The 27,538-nt window shown below is 36.0% G+C and overlaps 1 protein-coding gene across 2 annotated transcripts; it reads right to left on the bottom strand.

Moving 5' to 3' along the window:
• Positions 1-1,620: 1,620 nt before the first annotated feature.
• On the bottom strand, positions 1,621-20,592 carry LOC117335627 (membrane-associated tyrosine- and threonine-specific cdc2-inhibitory kinase-like). 2 transcript variants are annotated; one of them, XM_033895752.1, is made up of 15 exons: positions 20,386-20,592; positions 16,375-16,513; positions 16,152-16,246; positions 11,868-12,076; positions 11,034-11,106; positions 10,561-10,683; positions 9,865-9,959; positions 9,650-9,756; positions 9,226-9,329; positions 8,691-8,732; positions 7,582-7,759; positions 6,496-6,601; positions 6,069-6,176; positions 5,336-5,468; positions 1,621-4,024 (listed from the first exon to the last, which is right to left on the bottom strand). In XM_033895752.1, exons 1-15 carry the CDS (start codon positions 20,455-20,457, stop codon positions 3,995-3,997), a joined length of 1,614 nt encoding a protein of 537 aa, XP_033751643.1. In that variant the 5' UTR covers positions 20,458-20,592; the 3' UTR covers positions 1,621-3,994. The 2 variants fall into 2 exon arrangements, with proteins under 2 accessions (XP_033751643.1, XP_033751644.1); XM_033895753.1 differs by lacking the exons at positions 16,152-16,246; positions 16,375-16,513 and adding exons at positions 12,650-12,744; positions 12,873-13,011.
• Positions 20,593-27,538: the final 6,946 nt, after the last annotated feature.

The raw sequence follows: 27,538 nt of genomic DNA, 5'->3' as shown, positions 1-27,538 counted from the left end.
TGACCGCTGTGACCTTGAATGAAGGTCAAGGTCATTCATTTGAACAAACTTGGGAGCCCTTCACCCTAGCATGCTGCAGGCCAAATATTAGGTCTCTGGATCTGTTGGTTATCGAGAAGAAGTCGTTTAAAGATTTTAGCCTTTTTGACTCCTGTGACCTTGAATGAAGGTCAAGGTCATTCATTTGAACAAATTTGGTAGCCCTTCACCCCAGCATGCTACAGACCCAATATCAAGTCCCTGGGTCTTTTGGCTATTTAGAAGTTGTTTAATTTTTTTTTAGCATATTTGACCCCTGTGACCTTGAATGAAAGTCAAGGTCATTCATTTGAACAAACTTCGTAGCCCTTCACCCCAGCATGCTACAGACCCAATATCAACTCCCTGGGACTCTTGGTTATTGAGAAGAAGTCGTTTAAAGATTTTAGCCTTTTTGACCCCTGTGACCTTGAATGAAGGTCAACGTTATTCATTTGAACAAATTTGGTAGCCCTTCACCCCAGCATGCTACAGGCCCAATATTAGGTCTCTAATATTGGGCCTTTTGGTTATTGAGAAGTTGCTTGAATGGAAAAGTTGACGCCGGACGCCGCACCACGGCATAAGCTCACTTGCCCTTCGGGCAGGTGAGCTAAAAATTGTGTAATGGGAAGTCAATTGAAAACAAATTATAAGGTGGCTTCACTGCGGTTCACTTTACCATGGTATTTTGACCCCGGGTTAATTTCGCCAAGCTTCAAAATACCATGCCACACGGTAATAATGACAGATTCCAATATCTGACTGGGAATAATGATATCAGATTTCAATATCAAACTGGGAATAATGACAGATTCCAATATCTGACAGGAAATAATGACAGCAGATTCCAATATCTGACTGGGAATAATGACAGTAGATTCCAATATCTGACTGGGAATAATGACAGTAGATTCCAATATCCGACAGGAAATAATGACAGTAGATTCCAATATCCGACAGGAAATAATGACAGCAGATTCCAATATCCGACAGGAAATAATGACAGTAGATTCCAATATCTGACTGGGAATAATGACAGTAGATTCCAATATCTGACTGGGAATAATGACAGTAGATTCCAATATCCGACAGGAAATAATGACAGTAGATTCCAATATCTGACTGGGAATAATGACAGTAGATTCCAATATCCGACAGGAAATAATGACAGTAGATTCCAATATCCGACAGGAAATAATGACAGTAGATTCCAATATCTGACTGGGAATAATGACAGTAGATTCCAATATCCGACTGGGAATAATGATGTCAGATTTCAATATCAAACTGGGAATAATGATGTCAGATTCCAATATCTGACTGGTAATAATGACAGCAGATTCCAAGATTCTAATCAATAATGATGGCAGATTCTAATATCTAACTGATAATAATTAAAGCAGATTCCTATTTCGGACCTGGAAAAATTATTCAAATATCCAATTCCAAGAGTATAGATTCCACAGCTTGATTCTAAAGTCCTACTTCATTATTGCTGTAGTCTGCACATACGATTGTCTTATATACAGACCGTGATAAAAGAACTTAAACAATATCTTATTTCCTGGAAAACCTCATCACACAAAACAAAGATGGATATAATATTAAAAGATTTATTGAATTGGTCTCCCTGGTATCCTGGTCATTGCATAGCTTGTACAGTGTATAGATTAACATATATCCGAGCAAAACTCATCACAGAAAATAAACAATTATTAAATAACTTCGCATCAGGCAAGAAACTGTCTCGTCAGCCAGTTTGACCCTAGTTAAGTTTACAGTAGAGACTTGTTGCCGACACCTTATTTCTCTGATAAATCGGCTTAAATCTCCAGTAAAGGAATAATCACTGTAACCAAATACACAAAATGATTCTTTTCAAACCATATCAACAAGATTGTAAACATTTCTCTATTAAGTTGGAGAGCCCTGTCGACAAGTTCCAGACTACAATATCATTAATGATTTCCTAGTTACATACCAATATTGAATCTCCTTGATAAAGATAAGCATTCCGTTTTGTTAAACATTTACAGGAATAACAAGAATACCAGTACCTTTATTGTAATCACTCTTAATATGCTTGCATATGTAAGAAAGTCCTATAACAGTGTATACAATATTAAAAACAATTTTCCAGATCACGGAGAAATCTGTACCCGATTTTCCTTTGAACACAGCGTGGTGGAGTTTGGCCTGTAAATAGGACAAGGCAGTGAAGGGCGAATGATGGACAACAGAAATCTGGAACAAAGTCACTTCGAAAAGGTCATCAAAAGTCGTGTTTTGTAAACAATCTTATATCTAGAGTAGAAACACTCACAAGAGTATGACCTTGAAGTGAAAAAGTTGGAATTTGTGAAAAAGGCAGAAAAAATGTCAATACTGGTCGTAACCGATAACAATGATAAACAATTAAAACATCACATATTTACCAATACCATGTAGCAGGGTTTTTACGACTCTACTTATTATCACTAAAACTACCACCTGTGTAAAGGCTATTTCTACATAGGGTGTTCCTTGGTGGGTGTCTAATTATTTAAATTTTCTTTTCGTTCACCACTTTAACGGCCAAGTAAATTGTTTAATCAACCAGCTTCATCTAATATCCCACAAGATGTCCGTTTTACGATAAAAATAGCCTGCTATACGGTAATGTATTGTAGAAATCAGAACACATTAAAGGCACATGTATTTACATGTTCATATTTGAAAATAGACAGCTGTGTCACATATAGCACTAGACACATAAATGCACACATACACATCAGTAAACAAAATGTAATTACATGTGTGTAGTAACTTAAAACACATTCCGGTATGACACTTGATGTGTTGAGTACTCAAAACATTTATAAGAGACTTGTCTCAAAGCATTACATCAATATAACAAAACAACAGTAGCACTCTAGACAGCCGAACTGGTGAAGAAAACTATTTAGATGTTGGTAACAATTTTACAGAGATTAACAAGACGATGATATCTAGGTGATGGTAGATAACAGACGATGATATCTAGGTGATGGTAGATGATACATAACATGATGATATCTAGGCGATAGTAGATGATAGATGACAGACGACGATATCTAGATGATTGTAGATGATAGATGACAGACGATGATATCTAGGTGATGGTAGATGATAGATAACAGATGATATCTAGGTGATGGTAGATAATAGATAACAGATGATATCTAGATGATTGTAGATGATAGATGACAGACGATGATATCTAGGTGATGGTTGATGATAGATAACAGATGATATCTAGGTGACGGTAGATGATAGATAACAGATATCTAGATGATGGTAGATGATAAAATAACAGACGATAATGTCTAGATGACGGTAGATGATAAGATAACAGATGATATCTAGGTGATGGTAGAGGATAGATAACAGACGATGATATCTAGATAATTGTAGATGATAGACGATTATATCTAGGTGATGGTAGATGATAACAGACGATATAAATGACACCGGAGTAGATGATAACATATTTAAACTAAATGACCTTAAAATATTTGAACACAGTATTTGAACACATATTGGTTAATTAGTCATATAAAAATAAACAATCTTCAAAAATGACAAAAGTGCCACTTCTTAAGATTCAATGAACAAGAGCAAAGTTTCCACATTTTGAAAGTTTGGAACTTTCTTCAAGCTCTTCCAACAAGTAGCATTAAGACAATCCTTCTGTAATTTATAAGTCTACCATACACATTATAATGTGATTGGTGAAGTATCTGCAGTTGAAGCACAACACTGCCATTAAGCTTCCAATATCTTAATATTCTTAACAAAACAATCTTTTGCAAATTCGGCCGCAAATATCTTTAGTTCAAGCACCCTATTGTTGCATCTCCTAGCAACTCCGTAATACACAGAATATCTTCTATGTTGTCCGACGATAACCCAGTACAGAAGAAAACTTAGGATGACGACATCTACCTAGAGCTTCTCAGTCTTCATCACTCGCAGCTTCAAACATCTGTAAAAAGAGTACCTCGAAATTAATGTATTATACAGGCGAATTTTCTCTCACAAAATTAATGTATTATACAGGCGGATTTTCTCTCACAAAATTAATGTATTATACAGGCGGATTTTCTCTCACAAAATTAATGTATTATATAGGCGGATTTTCTCTCACAAAATTAATGTATTATACAGGCGGATTTTCTCTCACAAAATTTATTATACAGACTGATATTCTCTCACGAAATTAATGTATTATACAGGCGGATTTTCTCTCACAAAATTAATGTATTATACAGGCGGATTTTCTCTCACAAAGTTAATGTATTATACAGGCGGATTTTCTCACAAAATTAATGTATTATACAGGCGGATTTTCTCACAAAATTAATGTATTATACAGGCGGATTTTCTCTCACAAAATTAATGTATTATACAGGCAGATTTTCTCACAAAATTAATGTATTATACAGGCGGATTTTCTCTCACAAAGTTAATGTATTATACAGGCGGATTTTCTCACAAAATTAATGTATTATACAGGCGGATTTTCTCTCACAAAATTAATGTATTATACAGGCGAATTTTCTCTCACAAAATTAATGTATTATACAGGCAGATTTTCTCACAAAATTAATGTATTATACAGGCGGATTTTCTCTCACAAAGTTAATGTATTATACAGGCGGATTTTCTCACAAAATTAATGTATTATACAGGCGGATTTTCTCTCACAAATTTAATGTATTATACAGGCGGATTTTCTCACAAAATTAATGTATTATACAGGCGGATTTTCTCTCACAAAATTAATGTATTATACAGGCGAATTTTCTCTCACAAAATTAATGTATTATACAGGCGAATTTTCTCTCACAAAATTAATGTATTATACAGGCGGATTTTCTCACAAAATTAATGTATTATACAGGCGGATTTTCTCTCACAAATTTAATGTATTATACAGGCGGATTTTCTCACAAATTTAATGTATTATATAGGCGGATTTTCTCTCACAAAGTTAATGTATTATACAGGCGAATTTTCTCTCGCATAATTATGGCACATTCTATATAGCAATAACATTTGTAATGTCTTCAAGTTTTGTATTCCAAATTCTGGTAATGGTAGTTAATGTTGTAAATTTAACTTGATGACCAAGTTCCAATAATCTCTATTCAATGTACAAATGGTGTCTGCATGAAGCCAATATTTCTAAAGCTAAAGATAAATCAGCTATATATGGAAGACAATTCAGTTTCTGCTGGACAAGGTTTTTTTCCCTATATCTGGATAATGACGATATGATTCGTCGACTACTTACATCCATGAGATTCTTGGGTTCGATGCCTGGTTTGGTGATGTCTTCACTGCCGAGGTCAAGATTTGTGGAGAAGGTGGTTGGTGTTACAGCTCTCTCCTCCTCAAAACTGCTCTCAAAACTCAGGTTAGGACTTCTGTAACAGTATAAAAATCAACCCCTAGAAAATATACTGATGATTAAATACGATCAGCTCTCCCATACAATTATTAGTCAAAGCTTACATGGATAAACCTTCTATCCCAAGATTAGTCGTGTTACTTTTCAAAATTAAATTTTCACCATTACCACTGAACATTTTTAGGCATCAAGAGTTGTGGAGATTTGTTAAATTGTTACACAGCTGTCCTTTTAAATTCAAAAGTGGTCAGGTGTAACCTTGATCCTTTACCAGTTACCACTAAGTGACAGTTTGGTAGGTACCATTAGACGGTTTACCTACCAGTTACCACTAAGTGACAGTTTGGTAGGTACCATTAGACGGTTTACCTACCAGTTACCACTAAGTGACAGTTTGGTAGGTACCATTAGACGGTTTACCTACCAGTTACCACTAAGTGACAGTTTGATAAGTACTATGAGACGGTTTACCTACCAGTTACCACCAAGTGACAGTTTGGTAGGTACCATTAGACGGTTTACCTACCAGTTACCACTAAGTGACAGTTTGGTAGGCACCATTAGACGGTTTACCTACCAGTTACCACTAAGTGATAGTAGTAGGAGTCGGTTTTACCTCTGACGACTAGGAAGCACAGGTGAAGAACTCATTGGTGAGCAGACAAAGTCTTTAGGTCGATGACGCATCACAGGCGATGTGTAGGCTTTCCGTAGAGGCATGTCTCTGTCAACAGAAAGGTATTGCATATTGAGTGTTTTTTACATTATACATTTTATTTTATTGACATCGCTGTATTTTTATTGTATTAGTTCAACAAGAGATCCCCCATCGATCATGGCACCCACCATCATATGATCAATCAGTATTGGTGCTTAATTTAGATCTTTTCTACTCATACTTGTTTAAGATCTATTGTAAATGAAATTTGATAAATATTCTAGAAAAGATCAAGAAATAGTGATAACAAGGAATGTTTACAGATCGATGGACATAGGGCAATTTTAGCAGTCCACCATCTGATGATGACGAGTTAAAAACATACCTTGGCACTGCAAACTCTGAAAGGAAACTCTCACTCGACGATGAGCTGTCTAATGGAATTCCCATGGAATTGTTGTGGATACTTAACTCATCCTCAAAACAATCATCTGCAAAAAAAGAAAAGGTTCAATTATTCCAATAATTTGCCATGTCCAGAAGTTTTCAATTGTTTTCTGTAAGAATGTCATAAAACTGATTAAATAAGGAGCATCCTGACAGAGTTGACACTTCGTATGTGGTGTTATATAGACGGTTGTGAAAAAATAGTACACTTATTTATACAACAAATGTAAAACAATTTATATCAAACTCTTGTTGGTCTGGATGGTACTGCACAAGGGGTTTTTGATCCCCAGACCACCCAATGTGTTATAACATGGGTAGGGTTACAGCTACAGAGCCAAACCTATGGTAGCACACCACAGTAAGACAGCCTGGCCATGGGCAATTTTTTTGTTAAGCAAATAACTCCTGTATTATGATATGCATAAAAAATGTAAAACTAAATGTACACTATAATTGGTATATTCAGTATGAAGTAGTACATACAGGCTTCACATTTATTAAAACAAAAATCAATAAATTGGTTCCGGAATTTAAATATCCGGATTTTCCGAACGTGTGTTTACACAGGAAATTTAGTTTCGCCTACAGCGCAAAATGGAAGCCCACAGAAAAGGTAAGATAGCGGAAAAACTTAATTTACAACATATGTCCAAACAAGATTAATTCTGTCTTTGGGATAGAGATACTTAATTTTAAACAGGTTTCAGAAAAAAAATTGTGTAGAGAATTGTGCCATTTTGGGTCAAATATCATAATATTTTGCAATTTTTGAGAATTTTTTAAGCTGTTACCATGGTATTCACAGCTCTAAAAATCACAGAAAATATCAGTTTACTTATCCTTCAGAGCTCTATTAAAATTGCAAATGTTGTACAGATTTCAAATATAAATACTTTATTAGAGGTTATATGTAAGGTTAACTGGCAATGTTTACATATCTAAAACATGTGCCATATTTTTCAGAATTTGGCATTTTTACTGTACACTGCTACCTATCTGTTTACTGTGTGGGTAAGCTTACCATCAGACAGACTGTGATCGAGCTCCAGGCCAGTACTGTTACTACTGAGGACACTGCTGCGTCCGGAGCTTTCGCTGAGGATTGCTGGCCGGAAGTAGTGATAGGGCCAGGTTAACATAGTAGGTAGGAAGAGAATGGCCTGAAACAAGCTCTGGAACATGGACTGGACAGTGTTCATCTGCAACAAGAAATGAGGGGAGGTCATTTTACACATCAATTCGTTTGTAATCGGTACCACATCAAATATGTTAATCCGTCGGTTAATTCACTCAAATAGCTCTTAGAAAACATGGCACCTATCATTGAATGATCTTTATTACATCTATGTCAGACTGATTTTTCATTTCATCTATGTCAGACTAATCTTTATTACATCTTTTATTACATCTAATATGTCGGACTGATCTTTATTACATCTTTACATCTATGTCAGACTGATCTTTGTTACATCTATGTCAGACTGATCTTTATTACATCTATGTCGGACAGATCTTTATTACATCTATGTCGGACTGATCTTTATTACATCTATGTCGGACAGATCTTTATTACATCTATGTCGGACTGATCTTTATTACATCTATGTCGGACTGATCTTTATTACATCTATGTCGGACTGATCTTTATTACATCTATGTCGGACTGATCTTTTATCACATCTACGTTTGACCGATCTTGAAAATGAGAGGAACCTACATAGGAAATTTCTGATAAATAGTCAAGCTGTTCAAATTCAAAATGGCTGCCTGTCAGCCATCTTGTTTTCCAATCAGTCTCAAAATTGAACATACACAACTAGGGACCAATTTCAACCAATCAGAAGCCGCTATATGGTGGCATTTTTGTTGGAAATGTCTTTTTTTTTTTTAATCCAGTTTAAATAGCAGATCCAATACCAATAATTTCCTCAAGTTTTCATTCAATGTCCCAAATAGAACGAAATTTATAGTTCAAAATGTTTTAAGCCAGTCTAAGGCTATGAAGAAAGAATGGGGACTTAATTAAATCTTACAGATTACATATGTATTAAAAGGATGTTAACTACAAACAAATTCAATATTTTGCCTGCTTGATTGAGAGATTACAAACACTAGCAATTGGACACTTACAGCACTATTCATCATGTATTCACGTTGTCGTCTTTTCCAAATCTGTCAAAAAATAAAAAGTAAAATCAAATGATCATGTACACAGAAGTGGCACATTGAGAAAATAAAAATGTGACCAGCATGTCAGCCAGATAAAGATATGTTTATCATTTGTCTTTGGTGGACATCTCCATACAGATTTACTGATTATCTTTACAAAAGACAAGCATAATAATTTATGCAGAAAACAGTTGGGAATACTCAATGTTAAAGTAGGTCATTGTCGATGATTTTAACATTTTTTCTGTAATTATTTCAATATCTCAAACAGGCATCTTCAACCATATGAAAGCATGAATTGTATTGCAAAATTACAAACAAATATTTCACAGAAAGAGATAGTGAGTTGGTTTTTCTTTTGAAGAAATTATTCAATCTCATCCTGAACTCATCAGGATTTATGATAGAAAAATTCCTCTCTAGAGTTCCTAATGAATTGGTCCTCGCAGAGGTCAGCAATGACAGCTAAAGGTAGCACAGCACCTAAAATGCTAACCTTTCTGACATAATGGAAGGCAAGAATCTGGTCTACAGTTGGACGACTTGTCGGGTCTGGGTCCAACATCTGTTGTATTACATACTTCAGGTCAAAAGACTTGTCTGTAAGGCAAAAAACAATGTAAGTCACCCATATTCCACTGAGCTATACAAAGTGTGACAAGGAAACTCATAATTGACAGAGCTAAATAAACTCTGACAGATGGCTGATACTGCATTCTACCATAAAATACTTTCTGTCATTCGAGTGAAAAATAAGAAATTTGTTGTGGATACTTTCCTACTGACAATAGTAAACTCAAAGTACCTGGTGAAGTAATACCATGAAAATGAGTTATCTACGAGGACTTGGTAATATTTCTGGCAAAGTCCTCTCTACAAACAGAATTTATCTCTAAAACCTTAATATTTAAGATTCTCACCGCAGAAAAATTCTTCAGGAAGATGTCCTGTCCGTAACAGGTGCCAACCATCTCCTCCTCTGGGCAGGTCAAGGTCACTGGCCAACTCTAGCACCGTCATCCCAAGACTATCAAAGTTTAATGGACATCAGTAAATATCTATGGAGTTTTAAAGAATGAAATTTTTAAGCCGAGGAAGAGTAACAAATATCATAAAATGTTTTTTAATAAGATACCTGAAGATATCTGCTGCCTTAGAGAATTTTCCATCCATCAGCTCGGGAGCAAGGTACTTGGGATCACCTTCCTGCGACTCAGAGAAGTCTCCGCCCTGAAAAAAGTATGTTTTCCATAATCCACATATCCAATTAATTTCTTCAAACATGTATTGGGTTATGGAAGCAGGGATAATCCGAAATATTTTACATATAATAGCCCTTTTTCAATCTATTCATTAGCGATAAATTAAACATATGGTGGAAGTTGTAGCTCTCTCTAAAACAAGAGCTCAGCAAGCAGGAGCATAATACGTTCATCACCAGAACAGCTACCACAGGAAAATGTAGCATCGTTAACGGTGAATAAAAAGCCCTAATATATGTAGAACATAATTGCTTCTTATTATAGGGAACAAGAACTTATAAGAATTGAATAAGAAAAAGAAAACTTCTTGCATTTCTACACAATGCCCAAATTTGGCAGTAAAAGGGACATAACTCTGCTAAAAATAAATAAAAGGGGCATAACTCTGTTAAAAATAATCACGAAATTCCATAATACGAACTCACTTGAGCTATTGTGCCATAGAATATTTGTAGTAGGTTCATAAAAATCTGTTGATAAATAAAGGAAAGGTACAGGGTATACCATAATACGACCTGTCATTGACGGGCGTATAAAAATAGAATTAATTGAGACACAAATGGTTTTACCTTTGACAGGTCAATGACAAGCCCAAAGTCACCCAGCTTGCATACTTTGTCGTGGGAGATGAAGATGTTGTCTGGTTTGATGTCCATATGGATATGATTGTGATCATGTAAGTGTTTTATTGCCTGTCAACAAATCAAAGATAAGTCACAACAGGGTTATATCTAAGCACGACATGTTACACAAATTAAGATGAAGTCTAGATCTAGAGAATGCAAATTTCATACAATATCTTTACACAATCCAATATTAATTTTATTTTTTAGTTAATTCTTGTGACAATGGAAAGTCAGGGTCATTTATAAAAGATAGTTACTAGCATTTCATATTAGCCAAATTTCAGGACTGATATTTTAAGATTTTCTGGAAGATGTCCAAGTAAAAGGTCTTAGATGTAGCGAGATGTTTCACCATACAATGTGAGCTAAATTCATTCAGATCCAAGTTCAAATTGAAAATGTACAATCTATCTTACCATCAATAAATCCACAAGATATTTCCAAATCATTCTTTCGGGTATTTCATGACTCTCAGCATACTGCAACAAACTGCAAGAAAAGACAGGACATGTTTTATATTAAGACAAAGTTTTAGTCTATATTCCAAGTAAATGTGGTGTGTCAGTTATTTCTGATAGAAAGCATTAAAATGTAGTAACACCGAAGTATTCTATACACAGTCAAACAATTTGTACAAATATCAATGTTTGATTTTATTAAAAAATCTGTCATTTCCATTATTTCTCACCAAAATGCCACTAAATAGGACAATATGTACAGAATAACAGATTGTTCATACACTGGATTCAATACAAAAACAGGGATTTTCCTACAATTTTTCAACTGGGTCCAGGGTCCATTTGATTGGGAATTCCTACACAACAAAATGTGACATTGGGAAAAACAAACTATAGTAAAATTCATACAAATTTCAGTTTTTCTTTGATAATAATAATATTGCCTTTATATCATTTTTGATTTTATTTTGTTATCTGTAGCTGTTTTTATTTTTCAGTATTGCCTTAATATAGGTCTTTGTATATAAAACATACTTAATCATTCAAAAGTGATTTCAAAACTGGGTATTTTTTAGTGGCAAATTGAAAAAAGATTTTTTTAGGGGATGGGTCCTTTTTAACGGACCCTGTTTCTATTTTAGGAAAATCCCTGAAAAATGATATAGAATGTACCAGTGCTTTCACCAGCAACTTTGTTTTTTTGGCTTTGGGTTTCGTGTTGTTTTTCTTTAAGAAACACAAGTTAAAACTTTTAATTGATGATAGATAATTAAGCCCTGCCCTATCTCATACTTAGTCTGACACAGCTCCTCTTGTATATAAAGATACTGGTTCTCCTCCCACGCACGATGGAAAGTCACACAGTTGGGGTGAGATGGTAGAGATTCATGTTTTGCTACCTCCTCAAGTTTTCTCTTTCTGTCCATCTCTCCGCGAAATTTCTCCTGGGACTTCTTCACAGCATAATACTTCCCATCTTCCTTACTTCGTACTTTGAACACCTAAGTAAATAAAAACACCCACCATTGAATGATCTTTATTGGTTTCGCACAAGACTGATATTTTCTCAACTTTTAATGATTTGATAACATGGGGAACATACATATGAAATCTAAGAGAGATCTAACATACTCTCTGTGAATTAGAAATAGCAATACTAACTTAAATTGTCATTGAACTACCTTCCTGTAATTTTCAAGAAATAGCAATAAAAAAAACTTTGATTGTCAGAGATGGCAGCCATTCTATTTTCTGGACCAAACTCAAAATCAAAGGGACATAACTAAGGACTAAGAGGAACCTACAGATGAAGTTTGAGAAAAGTTTTCCCAGTATTTCTGAAGAATGAACAATAATAATTGCTTATGGGTGGACAGACCACAAAGCAAGAGCTATTTGAATAGCCCACCATCAGACGATGCATCGATTACTTACATGAACACAAATGTGTAAAAGAGTTCAGGAGTTTTTCAGAGGAGTTAATCCTATGTAATGATAACGTGTTGGGAGTTCCCAGTGCAAATCCAAGGATGTTCTGAACCTTTTTAATGGATATCCTTGAACATTGTACATACCTCTCCAAAGGACCCAGCTCCAAGCTTCGATATGACCTGGAATCCAGTCTCAAAGTACTGTCGTTTACTGTTGGAAGTGTTCGCTCCCAGAAATACTGTGAATGGCTAAGGAAATGTAAATTCACAAAAGCAAATCTTGAAATCATTGTTAAACATTTTGTTTGAACATTTTTTTTTCACTAACGTTATAATATAACAACCCTGTATGGGGTGACAAGGATACATCCACTGACATCCTGATTGTCTCGGAATGACACTATCTGAGCTCTCTGAATTGGTCTATGTGGGAAAATCCGGCTGATTGGTGGAGCACTCTTCACAGGGGGTTTGGGAGGTAGGGAATCCCTCGGCGTACCTCTCGACTACAACACCAAATATATTAAGTTTGGGAGGTAGGGAATCCCTCGGCGTACCTCTCGACTACAACACCAAATATATTAAGTTTGGGAGGTAGGGAATCCCTCGGTGTACCTCTCGACTACAACACCAAATATATTAAGTTTGGGAGGTAGGGAATCCCTCGGTGTACCTCTCGTCTACAACACCAAATATATTAAGTTTGGGAGGTAGGGAATCCCTCGGCGTACCTCTCGACTACAACACCAAATATATTAAGTTTGGGAGGTAGGGAATCCCTCGGTGTACCTCTCGACTACAACACCAAATATATTAAGTTTGGGAGGTAGGGAATCCCTCGGTGTACCTCTCGACTACAACACCAAATATATTAAGTTTGGGAGGTAGGGAATCCCTCGGCGTACCTCTCGACTACAACACCAAATATATTAAGTTTGGGAGGTAGGGAATCCCTCGGTGTACCTCTCGACTACAACACCAAATATATTAAGTTTGGGAGGTAGGGAATCCCTCGGCGTACCTCTCGACTACAACACCAAATATATTAAGTTTGGGAGGTAGGGAATCCCTCGGCGTACCTCTCGACTACAACATGAAATATATTAAGTTTGGGAGGTAGGGAATCCCTCGGCGTACCTCTCGACTACAACACCAAATATATTAAGTTTGGGAGGTAGGGAATCCCTCGGCGTACCTCTCGACTACAACATGAAATATATTAAGTTTGGGAGGTAGGGAATCCCTTGGCGTACCTCTCGTCCCAATACATTAAATCGTGCAATCGTATAAAATGAATGTGTTCATCACGATTTCATATTATCTCATTGTGTAATGTGGCTGATAGAACATGCTCTTTTATATATATATATATATATATATTTTTATTGTGTTGCTATAGCTATTTGTGGTATACTTCAGGTAAGGATATTGCCATATTAGTTCAGAAGAAAACTTTTTATACATGTAGATATACAAAAAAAAAAGGGACATACATAAAGACTTCTTACATGCACAGACTCATACTTTAACAGTAATAGAGTTCTAAAAGTAACAATAACAAGTTTTTCTTTTTTTGATTTGTTACGTTACAAGTGCTTTCAAATCAACCCATCGTTTTTCAAATTTTTGGACAGTCATATTTTTCCTATGAATGTACTGTTCAATTTTGTAATGTTTTTCTAGTTCCATTTTGAATATAAATAGAGCAGGCATATGATTTTTATACTTTTGCTTGTATATGTGTAATTTTGCTAAAACAATAATAATCAAACTCAGAGTTTTCCCGGTTTTGTTTTCTACCCATGTGGTGAATTCTTGCCAAAATTTTGTAACAAGAGTACATTCCCAAAACAAGTGGATTATTGATTCTATATTTGCTTTACAAAATGAGCATACAGGCGAGTTAATTACACCTATCATACGCAGGTATTTGTTTGTGCTAATGATTCTGTGAGTAATTCGGTATTGGAACCATTGAAGTGTTGAGTCCGAGGTTAACTTAAATATTATAAAGTTAATCTTTTCCCACCAATATTGATTTTGATGTATATCAAGTTCAAGTGACCATTTGACTTTGTATTTATCATTTGTAGTTAAATCTTTAATAAAAAGATTATATATCGAGAGTCCTCGTTGTTTATTTGTTAAGATGTGATAAATGTACTTTTGACAATGTGGAAGTATAATAGTGGAATTATAATTTCTCAGAAAAGGCCACTTAGACAGAATGGTATTCCTGATGCCATAAAACTGAGTTAGAATTGGTGAAAAGGAAACTTTTTCGCAAAATTCTTCATAGTTTTCAATTAATTTACCTTGGTCATTACATAAGTCATACACATAACATATCCCTTTTCGTGACCATTGTTTAAAATGTAAGGTCTTGTTATCAATCTTTATTTCTGGATTGTGCCACAAGGGACGATACAAAACACTTTCTTCGTTGCATGGAAGGTACAAAAAACAATGTATATTTTCAAGGACTTCTTTCAAGAACAGATTTTTAATAGATTTCGACTTTTTTCCCCCTATGAAATAATAGTAAATTTTGATTCGCCAATCACTTCTTCAAAAAGGTAGGTCCATGAATTATCATTTGTTAACAGGCGTTTTATCCAGGATAGTTTCATGGATTTAATGAAAGCATCAATTTGAACCATTTTAAGACCGCCATCTTTGTAATTTTGAACTATCAGGTTTCTTGAGATTCTGTCGTTTTTCCTGCCCCATATAAAATTGTATAAAAGTCTTTCTAGGATTTTTACAAAGTCCTTATCAGGTCTTGGAATACTTATGAATAAATGTGTTAATTTAGAAAGAATGATGCTTTTAACAACTGTAATTCTACCTATTGGACTAAGACACCTCTTTGACCATATGTGAATGAGAGTTTTAATTTCTTTAAGTTTGTCACAGTAATTCAAGTCAGCAAGCTCTGACAGATTCGGACTGAATTTCACTCCTAGGAAAGTGAATGGTTCATTTGACCAAGAAAGGTTATTATTAGCACATATCCTATCCGTACTTAATTTTTTAGTTCCAAACCATATACACTTTGTTTTTTCGATGTTGGGTTTTAACCCAGAGTATTCACCATTGAATGATCTTTATTGGTTTCGCACAAGACTGATATTTTCTCAACTTTTAATAATTTGATAACGTGGGGAACATACATATGAAATCTAAGAGAGATCTAACATACTCTCTGTGAATTAGAAATAGCAATACTAACTTAAATTGTCATTGAACTACCTTTCTGTAATTTTCAGGAAATAGCAATAAAAAAAACTTTGATTGTCAGAGATGGCAGCCATTCTATTTTCTGGACCAAACTCAAAATCAAAGGGACATAACTAGGGACCAAGAGGAACCTACAGATGAAATTTGAGAAAAGTTTTCCCAGTATTTCTTAAGAATGAACAATAATAATTGCTTATGGGTGGACAGACCACAAAGCAAGAGCTATTTGAATAGCCCACCATCAGATGATGCATCGATTACTTACATGAACACAAATGTGTAAAAGAGTTCAGGGAGTTTTTCAGAGGAGTTAATCCTATGTAATGATAACGTGTTGGGAGTTCCCAGTGCAAATCCAAGGATGTTCTGAACCTGTTTAATGGATATCCTTGAACATTGTACATACCTCTCCAAAGGACCCAGCTCCAAGCTTCGATATGACCTGGAATCCAGTCTCAAAGTACTGTCGTTTACTGTTGGAAGTGTTCGCTCCCAGAAATACTGTGAATGGCTAAGGAAATGTAAATTCACAAAAGCAAATCTTGAAATCATTGTTAAACATTTAGTTTGAACATTTTTTTTTCACTAATGTTATAATATAACAACCCTGTATGGGGTGACAAGGATACATCCACTGACATCCTGATTGTCTCGGAATGACACTATCTGAGCTCTCTGAATTGGTCTATGTGGGAAAATCCGACTGATTGGTGGAGCACTCTTCACAGGGGGTTTGGGAGGTAGGGAATCCCTCGGCGTACCTCTCGACTACAACATGAAATATATTAAGTTTGGGAGGTAAATATATTGTAATCATTTTAATCATAATACAATATCTGGAAGAGACGCAACGGCAAAAAATTAAAGAAACTTCTGAATAAACAGATCCAGTATAATCCGACGATTGACCTATATAACTGACTCTAAACAAAAGGTATCTTTTCATGTTTTTAGGAACGGGGAGGGGTGGGTTGTAAAAGGAAGTCTGGCCATTGAACCTTGCATCCATTTAATATTTGACAATATACACAATACCCTGCTGCACTACGTACATGAACTGCAAGTAGCTGCTTCAGAAGTATGCATGTTGTAAAAGTTCACTGTCAACTTATTTATATTTCTTTTGCAATGATATATGCACGGACCCCTTATATAATTACCTCAACAGCCTTATTGTAGGCATCTTTGCTGCGTAAGTCTCTGTGGCAGTAAAATTTGAAAAGAAAGCTATAACACTGACAGACGTGGCGAAATGTAAAAAAATAATAGACAAATATATTACCATTCTGCAACGGTCTTTGAGGCAAATGAAAAATGCATGTGTCGCATATTATGAGGTTGGGGGAAAAAACAAATTGTGTATATTACACGAATTTGTGTATTATATGCCAGTTTCAGGGAGTTTGAGTATGGATTTGTTACTAAAACTAGACAAAATTGATTATCAATTAAACAGTAAATTTTGAAGCATGTTATTTAATGGCAATTTTATTTCTGACAAGTTAATAATATTTTGCTTTTAAATATGTTTACTGAAAGCGTTGTCTACCTAGAAACTTTGTATACTACTGGAAGCTTAAGTATTTCATAAATTTTTGGTACTTTCCAACATGCAAACAATTCTTTTTGCTGTATTTGTATGATGTTTCATGACTATATAAATGCGACTTGGGACTAATTTTAAAAAAAAGATAATTTTTAGAGTGATTTTGGCTATTTTTAGTAACAAAACTATACCTCTGTAAAAGATTTGGGTTTTGAACACTTACATGTTGCTTATAATTCCGTATTTACATCCTGTAAACCAGAGTGCGTGTTATGGGGTATTCCCATTGAGGAATCCCTTCCGGTTGTATTTGTCGACGTTTCTGATTGGCTAATGTTCGGGGTATGTGTTTATTTATAATCACCTTATATTACCTGTACATTACTCTACGCTCAGGTATCGGTCTATCTAGAGCTATAGTCTTAGGACAAACTGCACATGTATTTCGAGGCATACAATTAAATTTAGCTATATAGCTATAGGAATTTTAGTATTATACGACAGTCTGGCAGAGGCTTACATGACGTAGCTGGCCGGCTCGTCTTTCTCCTTCATAGAGTCAGGTATGTAGTAGATTTCGGACTTAGACCTCTAATTTATCCAGGGTTGGGAGGTATTTTTCTCTCAATTATAGGAATGATATAGTCAGTAATTCTGTTGTTATTTCGGGTGGTCTTTTCCCGTTGTAGGCATATTATAGTCGTGGTATTTTTGTGTACATTTATACCCAGGGAGGGACAGGGGGATATTTTTCATACGAGATATGGGCCGGACGCACGGTTAGGTTATGCAGAGACATATATAGAGAGATAAGTAACATCGCTATTTTCCCATACAAGTGGTGGCTCCCTTTAATCGTGACCACTCAAGCATATCCCTTATTGAGAGCGCCTTGTCCCCTTATCAAACACACACGAGCACAGGTAAATCGGGCTTTGCGCATGTGTGTATCGATGTACTGGAACTTATTCAACATGTTCTGGTTAATCCGCCATTACGTCAGACCAAAACATCGTCAATTTTAAACGTACACAAAAAGCACATCGTTTAATTTAGGCCACTACAAAAATTTCTACATTATCCAAAAACTATCATACTTATGGGATATGGTCTTGCTTATCATTTATCCATAAATTGGAGATTCCTGCCGATCATCCCTGTGGTGTGCTTGACTTTCATACTCAAAATACGAACACTTTGACAGCAAATTGTGATATATTTTATATTGATGACACTTCTGCACTTTGATATTAATCAAATCAAAGCACATCATTGGATCTTGGTGATGATTTCAAATAGAAATTATCAATAATTATGTGTCTGGTTTTCAAGTTTTCTCCATTATGGCATCAGGAGAAGACTGAACAGAGCGACTGCAAAGGATTGTGGGAAGGTCAGGGGCCACCACGTAGACATAAGGGCAAATAGAGAGCTGCCAATCTGTCTATATATGTCTCTGGGTTACGTGAGCATAGTGTATATATTCACTCATCATGCTTCATCACTTCTACATTCTTCATATAATAAAATGTTGGAACTTTATAAACTGTGTTGTCATTCCATTGATCTGTAGCCAGCCATAAAAGTCGAGACAGAACCACAGAGTTGACGAACTTAAAAATCACTATACGAGGATACACTGGTCTCAGGAGCCAGAACTTTTACATTGGTGCCGCGACTCCTCAAAACTTTCACACCTCAATTGGCACATAATTAGCCCGAGTTTTCTCTGGCCCTGTCACCATGTCTGGTGTAGGGCCAGAGCGCACTACTATATGAAAACGTGGAATTATCCGACACCGTTTGGTGTCGCTAAGAATTTGATGCAAAAACAATAAAATCGGGTGTGACATAACACCTACCTTACATATATGGATAAATGAGATATTTATGTACCCCAAAACACCCATTTAGTCTCATATAGGTGTTTTATTCCGTCCGTATAGACCCTCGCTTTACGCTAGTTAAAATTTCATACTTGACTCGACGCCATATTGCTAACTATGTAGGTCGCGGTCCGCCTAATTACCCTAATCTGTGCGCGATGGAGCGAAAAGAAAAAAAAATACAACATTTATTTTTATATATTTTACCGCTTATAATTTATAAATAATGATTTTTTTAATGGAATATAACATCTTTTGGGAAATAATCAACTTAGTTTTCATAATTTAAACTTTGTAAGAAGAAAAACACAATAAATCATATGTGGTCTTTTCGGTCCATTGCGTTCCGATTTGGGTGGTTAGTCGTACTGTCACTTACAAAATGGCGGGTCAACAGTATGAAATTTTGACTAGCGTAAAGCGAGGGCCTGTACGGACGGAATAAAACACCTATATGAGACTAAATGGGTGTTTTGGGGTACATAAATATTTCATTTATCCATATATGTAAGGTAGGTGTTATGTCACACCCGATTTTATTGTTTTTGCATCAAATTCTTAGCGACACCAAACGGTGTCGGATAATTCCACGTTTTCATATAGTAGTGCGCTCTGGCCCTACACCAGACATGGTGACAGGGCCAGAGAAAACTCGGGCTAGCACATAATATGCAAGTTGGTGGTTTTCCCCACCTGATTACACAGGTGAATCGAGATATACAGGTCGATCTGTAGTCTGCATTGGACCTGACAACGTCCATATACACAAAATTTATTCTTTGTATTAAATTTGTTTTAATAACTTTTTAGGATATAGTGGAATTTTTTTCTGTTATAACTCTGAAAGATGAAAAAATAAGTGAAATTCAATCATTTCATTCCACAACACCACAGACATGGCATGACATACTGTCCATCTAGTAATGTACTGTAGATAGTCTTATTCAAATGACTTGCACTAGTCCGTGATATCAACATACACTTATATATATATATATATATATATCGTAACCATAAACTGGGGGGGTGTCAACATCAGCCATCTGACCATCAATTGTTTCGGGCCCAAAATATCATATAACATCCCGACCTACGGGATGCAGACTTTCGCCATGCATTGATAAAACGATGTTTTGATACGGGTTTTACTGTGATTCTTCGTACCACGAACCTGTTAAGCAAAACCTAGATACCACACAAGTAATCACCTTTTTAGTAGAAAACGTCTGAGGTTCGAGGAAAAACTTAGGTGTAGGTCTCGGGCTCGGGAAAACCTCCATCTTCAATGTTTGACATCTGAAAAAAGGCTAACCACAATCTAGCGACTGGACCATCTCTGCTTTGGGACTACTGTCAACAACACTGTTTTTGCTGAATATCGTGCATACACTCTTCCTTCCACCGTATTCTTTCGCGGTTTTTTCCCGATACACAAAGAAGGCGCGCTGTGATTGGCTATTCCAAAGCTCTCTACATATAAATTGCGTTGTCAAGTTGTTTGCGTTCATCTAAACTGAATAAACAATTAACCAACCAATATCATTTATTTTTTGTAAATTTGTAATTAATCTTTTATTTATCTTGCAATCAATAATAGGTTTACGAATCTATCGCTCTTGTATTAATGCTAGATCCTCATCCAATCACAAAGCCCGTAACAAACTGCACAACTTGGAACACTTCCAATATTAAAATAAACAAATATCACGTGACATAGCACCCGGCTAAATAAAACAATAAAACACGGTTGAGTGATGCAGCGTAATTAGAAATTGTAGTAATTAACATAATCTATTTTAATAACAAGCGTGATCAATTGACTACATCTAGCTGCATAGGCGTGCGCCTGCATGGCTAGAAATTCTAGTACACTACAGAAAAATATTAAACCCGGCCTTATATGCACAGAAGTAGGGGCTTATTAAATCTGGTTTATAAATAGATTACTGATGACTGGATACTTAATGTACATCAGAGATAGAACAGTCGCCTTCGTCATATGTTCAATACTGAAAGTACTGACGTCGCCTAGCTTATTAGTTCAGTTAGGAAAACTAGCTACATGTAAAACAACAACAACATCAATAGACTGTAGTGAACTAGGAAATAGATAGGTTGTATAAAATGTCATTAGGAATATTTAAGAGTTAAGTAGGTACGTTTTATTTAAAGACAAGTTTTACATGTTATGTGTTCAAAGTAACCTAGTGTAGGAATGCGCTATACCCAGCCAAATCTATTCGAGTTGCTTCCCTTAGATTAGTAGTTTAACCAAACGGTAGCATCTGGAAGTCAGTCGTTATTATGTAGCACACGTGCACGGTCCGTGGGACCGGTGATCAGTGCCTAGAGTTGTAATTAGAAATGACGTTATAGGGATTTAAAGACACTTGATATTTCAGGTTAAAGGCCAGGATTGGTCAATTGACCACATCTTCAATTTATACATATTGATTAACCCTTGGGGGATATATAAAGAATTGGGCGTTTTGCATACGCTGTTTTCCAGTAGTTTTTAGGCCAAACGGACTTGAGTAAATATATAGACTTTGATTTGTTTAAATGTGTGTGAACTGGTAAGTGTGAATGCGTGTGAATGCGTGTGAATACCTTCGGGATTTTCATGTGGATTAATAAATATATATCATCATCATCATCATCATCATCATCATCATCATCATCATCATCAACAACAACTTTATCATCGTCGTGATATGATAATTTATTTACGCAAGCAAAAAGTTCATCATTTCGCATGTATTTGACGTACACAAAGTTTTGCTTATAAAATTCCCTCCGGATAAAATTTCAATGCAGGACATTTTTTACTGACTATACGCATACAATAATATCTTAAGTTTTGTAATATACATTGACAAAGACATGCAATTACACTTTCAACCGTCATATGTTTAGGAAGACGCGCAGTTTAGTTTCCTGTTTCAGAGTGGTCGACACTCCATATATGTTGCAATTCTTCCGTTTCTATACATTAAATTGCTTTCCTTCTCACCTTTTTATCCTTTTAACTAACTTCTTTCCATGATGTTTTTTTTGTTTTTTTTTTAAACCGTTATCCGTATTTTACTAACCATGCATATTCCTTTAACAATTCGTTGAATATACTGGTGTCCGCTTCTATATTTTTCTTCCATAATGCTCAGATTTTTCTGGAACTCTAAATAAGGTCAGGGTCAGCGGGTGAGAGTTAGGTTAATTAAGTCAAAGGTCAAGGTCAACTTTTTTTTGCATTACTTCACTGATAAAACATTTTGTTATGCCATGAGAAAGCAAAGTTGTTCTCTTCGTTTTCCTTCCTTGTTTATCGAGATGAACTCTCGATCTTGTCTTTATCGCTGTTTTGTTTGCGTTTATATGTGTCCAGACTTTAATTTCTTCGTTGTATGGTATCATAGATTTTCTTCCGATATTTCGCATTTTAATTTTATCTATCGCTCAAATTCAGCGATATATCAATAAGTTCTTCGCAGGCAACCATTATTCCCATACATCTGTCCGTTAGAATGCTCTTTTCAACTGCCCGTGTCTTTTACCTGATTTACCTCACGATCTTCGGTCTGTTTAAACTAAGAGCGTCTATAAGATCACGATTCTTCTTTTTTTTTCTTTTTTTTCTATTTTTAGTCATTTTAATATGACAACAAATACAATATGACACGTCACAACAACACATTCACCCTTTCATCATCATCATCATCATCATCATCATCATCATCATCATCATCCACGAATCAAACACCATTATCATTCTGCATAATAATCACCATCAACATCATACCATCATCATTATACAACGTCATCATCATCATCATTACAGTGTGCAGTCAACGATTCTGCAAACTTTATTACGTTGTGGATTGCGCATGCCATACCGTTCAGAAAATGCGCTTTCCATTTGAATTAAAATAAAAACAAAAACACCCAAGTATAAGAAGGCGTGGACATCTGTATGTATACTTGTAAGAAGCTATACTGCATTATATCTCCCCTCCCAGTATATATATAGCTGTCTGGTTTAACTTGGTTTCGAGTCCTTTCCAATGATCGTTTTACTTCGATTTAAACGTGTTCAGATTTGATGTCGATAAGTCATTTCAGTCTCAAAGCAACTTTCAGTCCGAATGTATAACCTTGAGCGGTTTCCTCTGATTTGGGGTTATGTCCCCTTATTCTGTTGTCTATGACTTCGGTTCAAGCATCTCTTTTCAATCTTCATTGGTTACATTAAGATCTTATAAGGATTCTGTTGTCTGAAATTAGATATCGTCTTCATGTGTATGGGAGGGTTGGAATCGTCTTCATGTGTATGGGAGGGTTGGAATCGTCTTCATGTGTATCGGAGGGTTGGTATCGTCTTCACGTGTATGGGAGGATTGGAATCGTCTTCATGTGTATGGGAGGGTTGGAATCGTCTTCATGTGTATGGGAGGGTTGGAATCGTCTTCATGTGTATCGGAGGGTTGGTATCGTCTTCACGTGTATGGGAGGGTTGGAATCGTCTTCATGTGTATGGGAGGGTTGGAATCGTCTTCATGTGTATGGGAGGGTTGGAATCGTCTTCATGTGTATGGGAGGGTTGGAATCGTCTTCATGTGTATGGGAGGGTTGGAATCGTCTTCACGTGTATGGGAGGGTTGGAATCGTCTTCATGTGTATGGGAGGGTTGGAATTCCAAGGGAATGTAGTCTTTCTGAATACATTAAACCGTTCAGAAATGACAAGCTTGGCGACGCTTTGAACGTTTTAAATTGCTCTGATGTCTTTCTTGAACAACTGGTTCCACACCGCCTAACAGTTTACTCTGAATATCCTCTTTAATAGCCCTACCAGTCTGTTTTTCCAGATTGGATGCTGTTCCAAATCGGTATCAAATGTGATCTTGTACATGACCTCCTTGTTGTGTTTCATCGTTGTTTCTTGTGTTAGGATTACCTTTCTCTGAATCATATTTCAGCTACCACCTGCCCCAGGTTGTCCAGATCGGCCTTTAGGTTACCGACGTCGTTATTGTCGTTACTTGTTCTACATACATGTATCTTTGCACCGTTTGTAATTACTTAAGACAGATGTTATCCACTCTGACACTTTGGTGTGTATTATGGTCATTTTTAAGGTAATTCCCCATAGCTCTATAAATCGATAAATAGATCTTTGATACCATGCATAATTCCTTACTTAAATCACTTGTGAAAACAAACAAACAAACATTTTGCCATTAATTATATTCGTATTACATCATAAAGTTTATTTAAGCACAGAACAATATTTTTTGTACAGTTCTGTTCTTACGAGTTTGTGCCGTGCCTTAAAACATATTAACAACACATTTGTTGGCAGTGAGTTTAGATTTATTTTTAACTTGAGTTTAATACCAAATATCGGAAGCTGTTGATTATTGTGGACTTGTATTTCAAGCAGCAGTTTCCAATCTTCAATTTAACCGAAATATCAACTTTTGTTTCATGTGAATCTTGATATCTGATAATGGAATGGACATTTAGATATATATTTGTTAATCATACGCTTCTAATACATTTAAAAAAAATCATTTCTATTGATAAAGGATTCAAGAATCGCGATAAAACTACTTTAACGCGTTAAAATTTCACATTTAACACGTTAAATAACCAAAACTTTTTTTACTGTGATAAACAGCTTCCTATTTTTAACACGTTTAGATTCTATATATATATGTATTATTGTAACCGTTAATATAACGGACAAATAAAAGTTCTTGTTGCATGCATTCCGCTAATGGCTCACGATGCCAGAACCAGATTTCGGCAGATTACTGTTATCGATTTTACAAGATGACTGATATGTTTAACATCAGCAACATATTCCACACAAGTCGGTCGAGGCTAATTATCTTTAAAAAAAAAAAAATCGAGAAACTAAAAATAACACTTAAACCCTCTAACAGAACACAAACTATTTTTACACTCCGTAAAGCAGACATTGCGCAACACAACACAGAAAAATACTCAGCCTAACAAATGAATGAACAATAAACTAATCTATTGTTTGTTGGGTTTATCGCCCCGTGAATAGACATTGTCATTTTGAGGCGGGTTCCCCTTGTAGTAGTTGGTGACTACCTCACTGAACAGCATACAGAAGGCCCGTAGCGTGTCATCCAGAGCAATACGAGTAAAGTATTGTGCCCAAGGCCAGAATCACGCCAGCCCAGTCCGGTCCGTTTCTCAACTTACAGAGAAACACAAACCGACACGGGTAGGGAGCATCGAACCACGAACCTCGGATCTTTGGGTGAGGTCACGTGGTCGGCGCTCCAACCAGGGGCCGTGGTGGCCGAGTGGTTAAGGTGTCCCGACACTTAATCACTGACCCTCCAACCATGGGTTGCGAGTTCGAAACCCACGTGGGACAGTTGCGTGGCATTGACCGTAGGCCGGTGGTTTCAAGGTCTCGGGGTACTCCGGCTTTCTTCCATCTCCAAAACCTCGCACGTCCTTAAAGAGGCTTACCCGCAGACGGACCGGTAAACGGCACATCTCCGATCACTAAATAAACTTCAGTACACGTTTCTATGTGACAAAATTAGAGGCTTTCCGACTTTTTTTCTTGTATGTATTTAAAAGACGTTTTAAAACTCAACCTGAGAGGGAAATGTATGGAATATAACGGCAAATCTTCTCTGTAAATCGCCGCTGCCTTTGAAGTTATCACTGTGCGGCACTGTGCACGTGCTTGTTTTTTTGATGTGTCAATCAAATTAGACTTATTGCGGGTTGCGATTAAATAAATAATATTTAAAAACGAGGTTTTAATATCACTTTTCAGCGTTTTATAAGGAAAATAAAATGAAAAACTCAACAATTCCAACAATCTGTCATGTGTAAACAAATCTTTTTCTATTAGCCAATTTTTCTGATCTCTCTGCGGGCAAGCCTCTTTAAATGACCCTGGTTGTTAATAGGACGTTAAACTAAACCAAACAAACGCTCTAACAGACTGAGCTATCGCGGCCATTAAAAGTAATGGAAGCCGACATTAATCCTTAATTCAAACGCTGCTACATCCAAAGCTAACTTATATAGTGCATATTATGTATTTCGTTGTCTGTTTCCTTTTTTCATCAGCCGAATTCTTTTGACATGAGTGATTGGTTAAAAATTACATGTTCCCATCGGATCTTTTTAAAGAAAACAATTATGAGGTTAAAGGTTGACTGTTTTAATGAAATGAAGTGACCTTGAGGTATTCTGTTCTCATATTAATCTTATTATTTATTATTATTCCAATATTCTGGAAGTAGTCATTTAATTGGCCAATCCAAAAGGTCACCCTGACGTGGCCCCTAATGGGATGTTGTTAGATGTTCATGTAACGTAGTGAGAATGACCATCTAGATTTTAATTAGATTGATGGGCAATGATGCTGAAGATGATGATGTCATTTTTTACCATTTAAGATATTAAGAAGAAAATTCTTAAAATGAAATTAGGTGCAAACTTAATCATATTGATCAATTCAAGATGACAAAATCTCGCCGGAAAAATGTTGGGGAATCTGACATTTACTGGGTGTTCAATGGTTACAGATGTGTGTTGCGTTGTCGGTTTTTTGTCACAGTAGGATTATCAGGGGACAATAATTTCTTTATTATTTAAAACCTTGATTTGTAAATCTGCATTGCAGCAAAGTTTTGTACAACTTCATTAAAGGCTACTCAAATTATGGTCTTTTATCACAATATCTTACAATTAAGACCCTTTAGACACCAAATTGACGTTTTCAGCAAAATTTCCTTTTTGCCATTTAATGCACATGTACTTTGTTTACTAGCTCCTTCCAAGACTGAAATACATTAAATTTGTGCAGTTTCGTTGCAGGTAGGGCGTAAGAATTATACCTGCTGCCCCCATTGCATGGTCGTAAGAGGCGACTAAATTTGGGATTTTATCTTTTATCTTTCTTAACAACTTCCTTCTTCCTAATGTCTCCCTTGACAATGCCTCACTTTTGGCCTTTAGTGTTCTTCCCCTGGTAGTCGCTACTCCTACTTAACGCTCAGAATATTAGGAGTGGGACGACTGGTTCGCCCATTGTCAGTATAATGTGACGGGATGGGGTGTCCTAGCTGCTGGGTGTCTTCGGCATTATGCTTCAGTGAGGTAGCATCTATAAATCGGCAAAAGTTCCGGACTATCACAAAGAGACTTAACACAAACCTACCACAGCCTCCCAAAACACTTGTCAATGTACGAGAAGCCGTCCTTAATTGACCTTTGTTGTATAATGGATAGGTATTCAGTACTAAATGGGACTCTGTTCCGTTTACTTCAATGTGTTTATTAAGCAATGAACACAGTCTGA

This window comes from Pecten maximus, chromosome 10 (assembly GCF_902652985.1).
Source record: "Pecten maximus chromosome 10, xPecMax1.1, whole genome shotgun sequence".
Lineage (NCBI taxonomy): Eukaryota > Metazoa > Mollusca > Bivalvia > Pectinida > Pectinidae > Pecten > Pecten maximus.
Note: the sequence above shows the minus strand (reverse complement) of the source record. Positions and strands in the feature narration are given on the sequence as shown.

What these genes read in the sequence shown, in the direction of transcription:
- LOC117335627 (XM_033895752.1), bottom strand. Translation starts at nt 20,457, where the DNA reads ATGGAGGTTTTCCCGAGCCCGAGACCTACACCTAAGTTTTTCCTCGAA. An exon ending in AGACGTTTTCTACTAAAAAG is followed by an intron (nt 16,514 to 20,385) that starts GTGATTACTTGT and finishes TTCATGTTGTAG; the next exon opens with TCGAGAGGTACGCCGAGGGA. An exon ending in GAGGAGCTGTGTCAGACTAA is followed by an intron (nt 11,107 to 11,867) that starts GTATGAGATAGG and finishes CTTTTCTTGCAG; the next exon opens with TTTGTTGCAGTATGCTGAGA.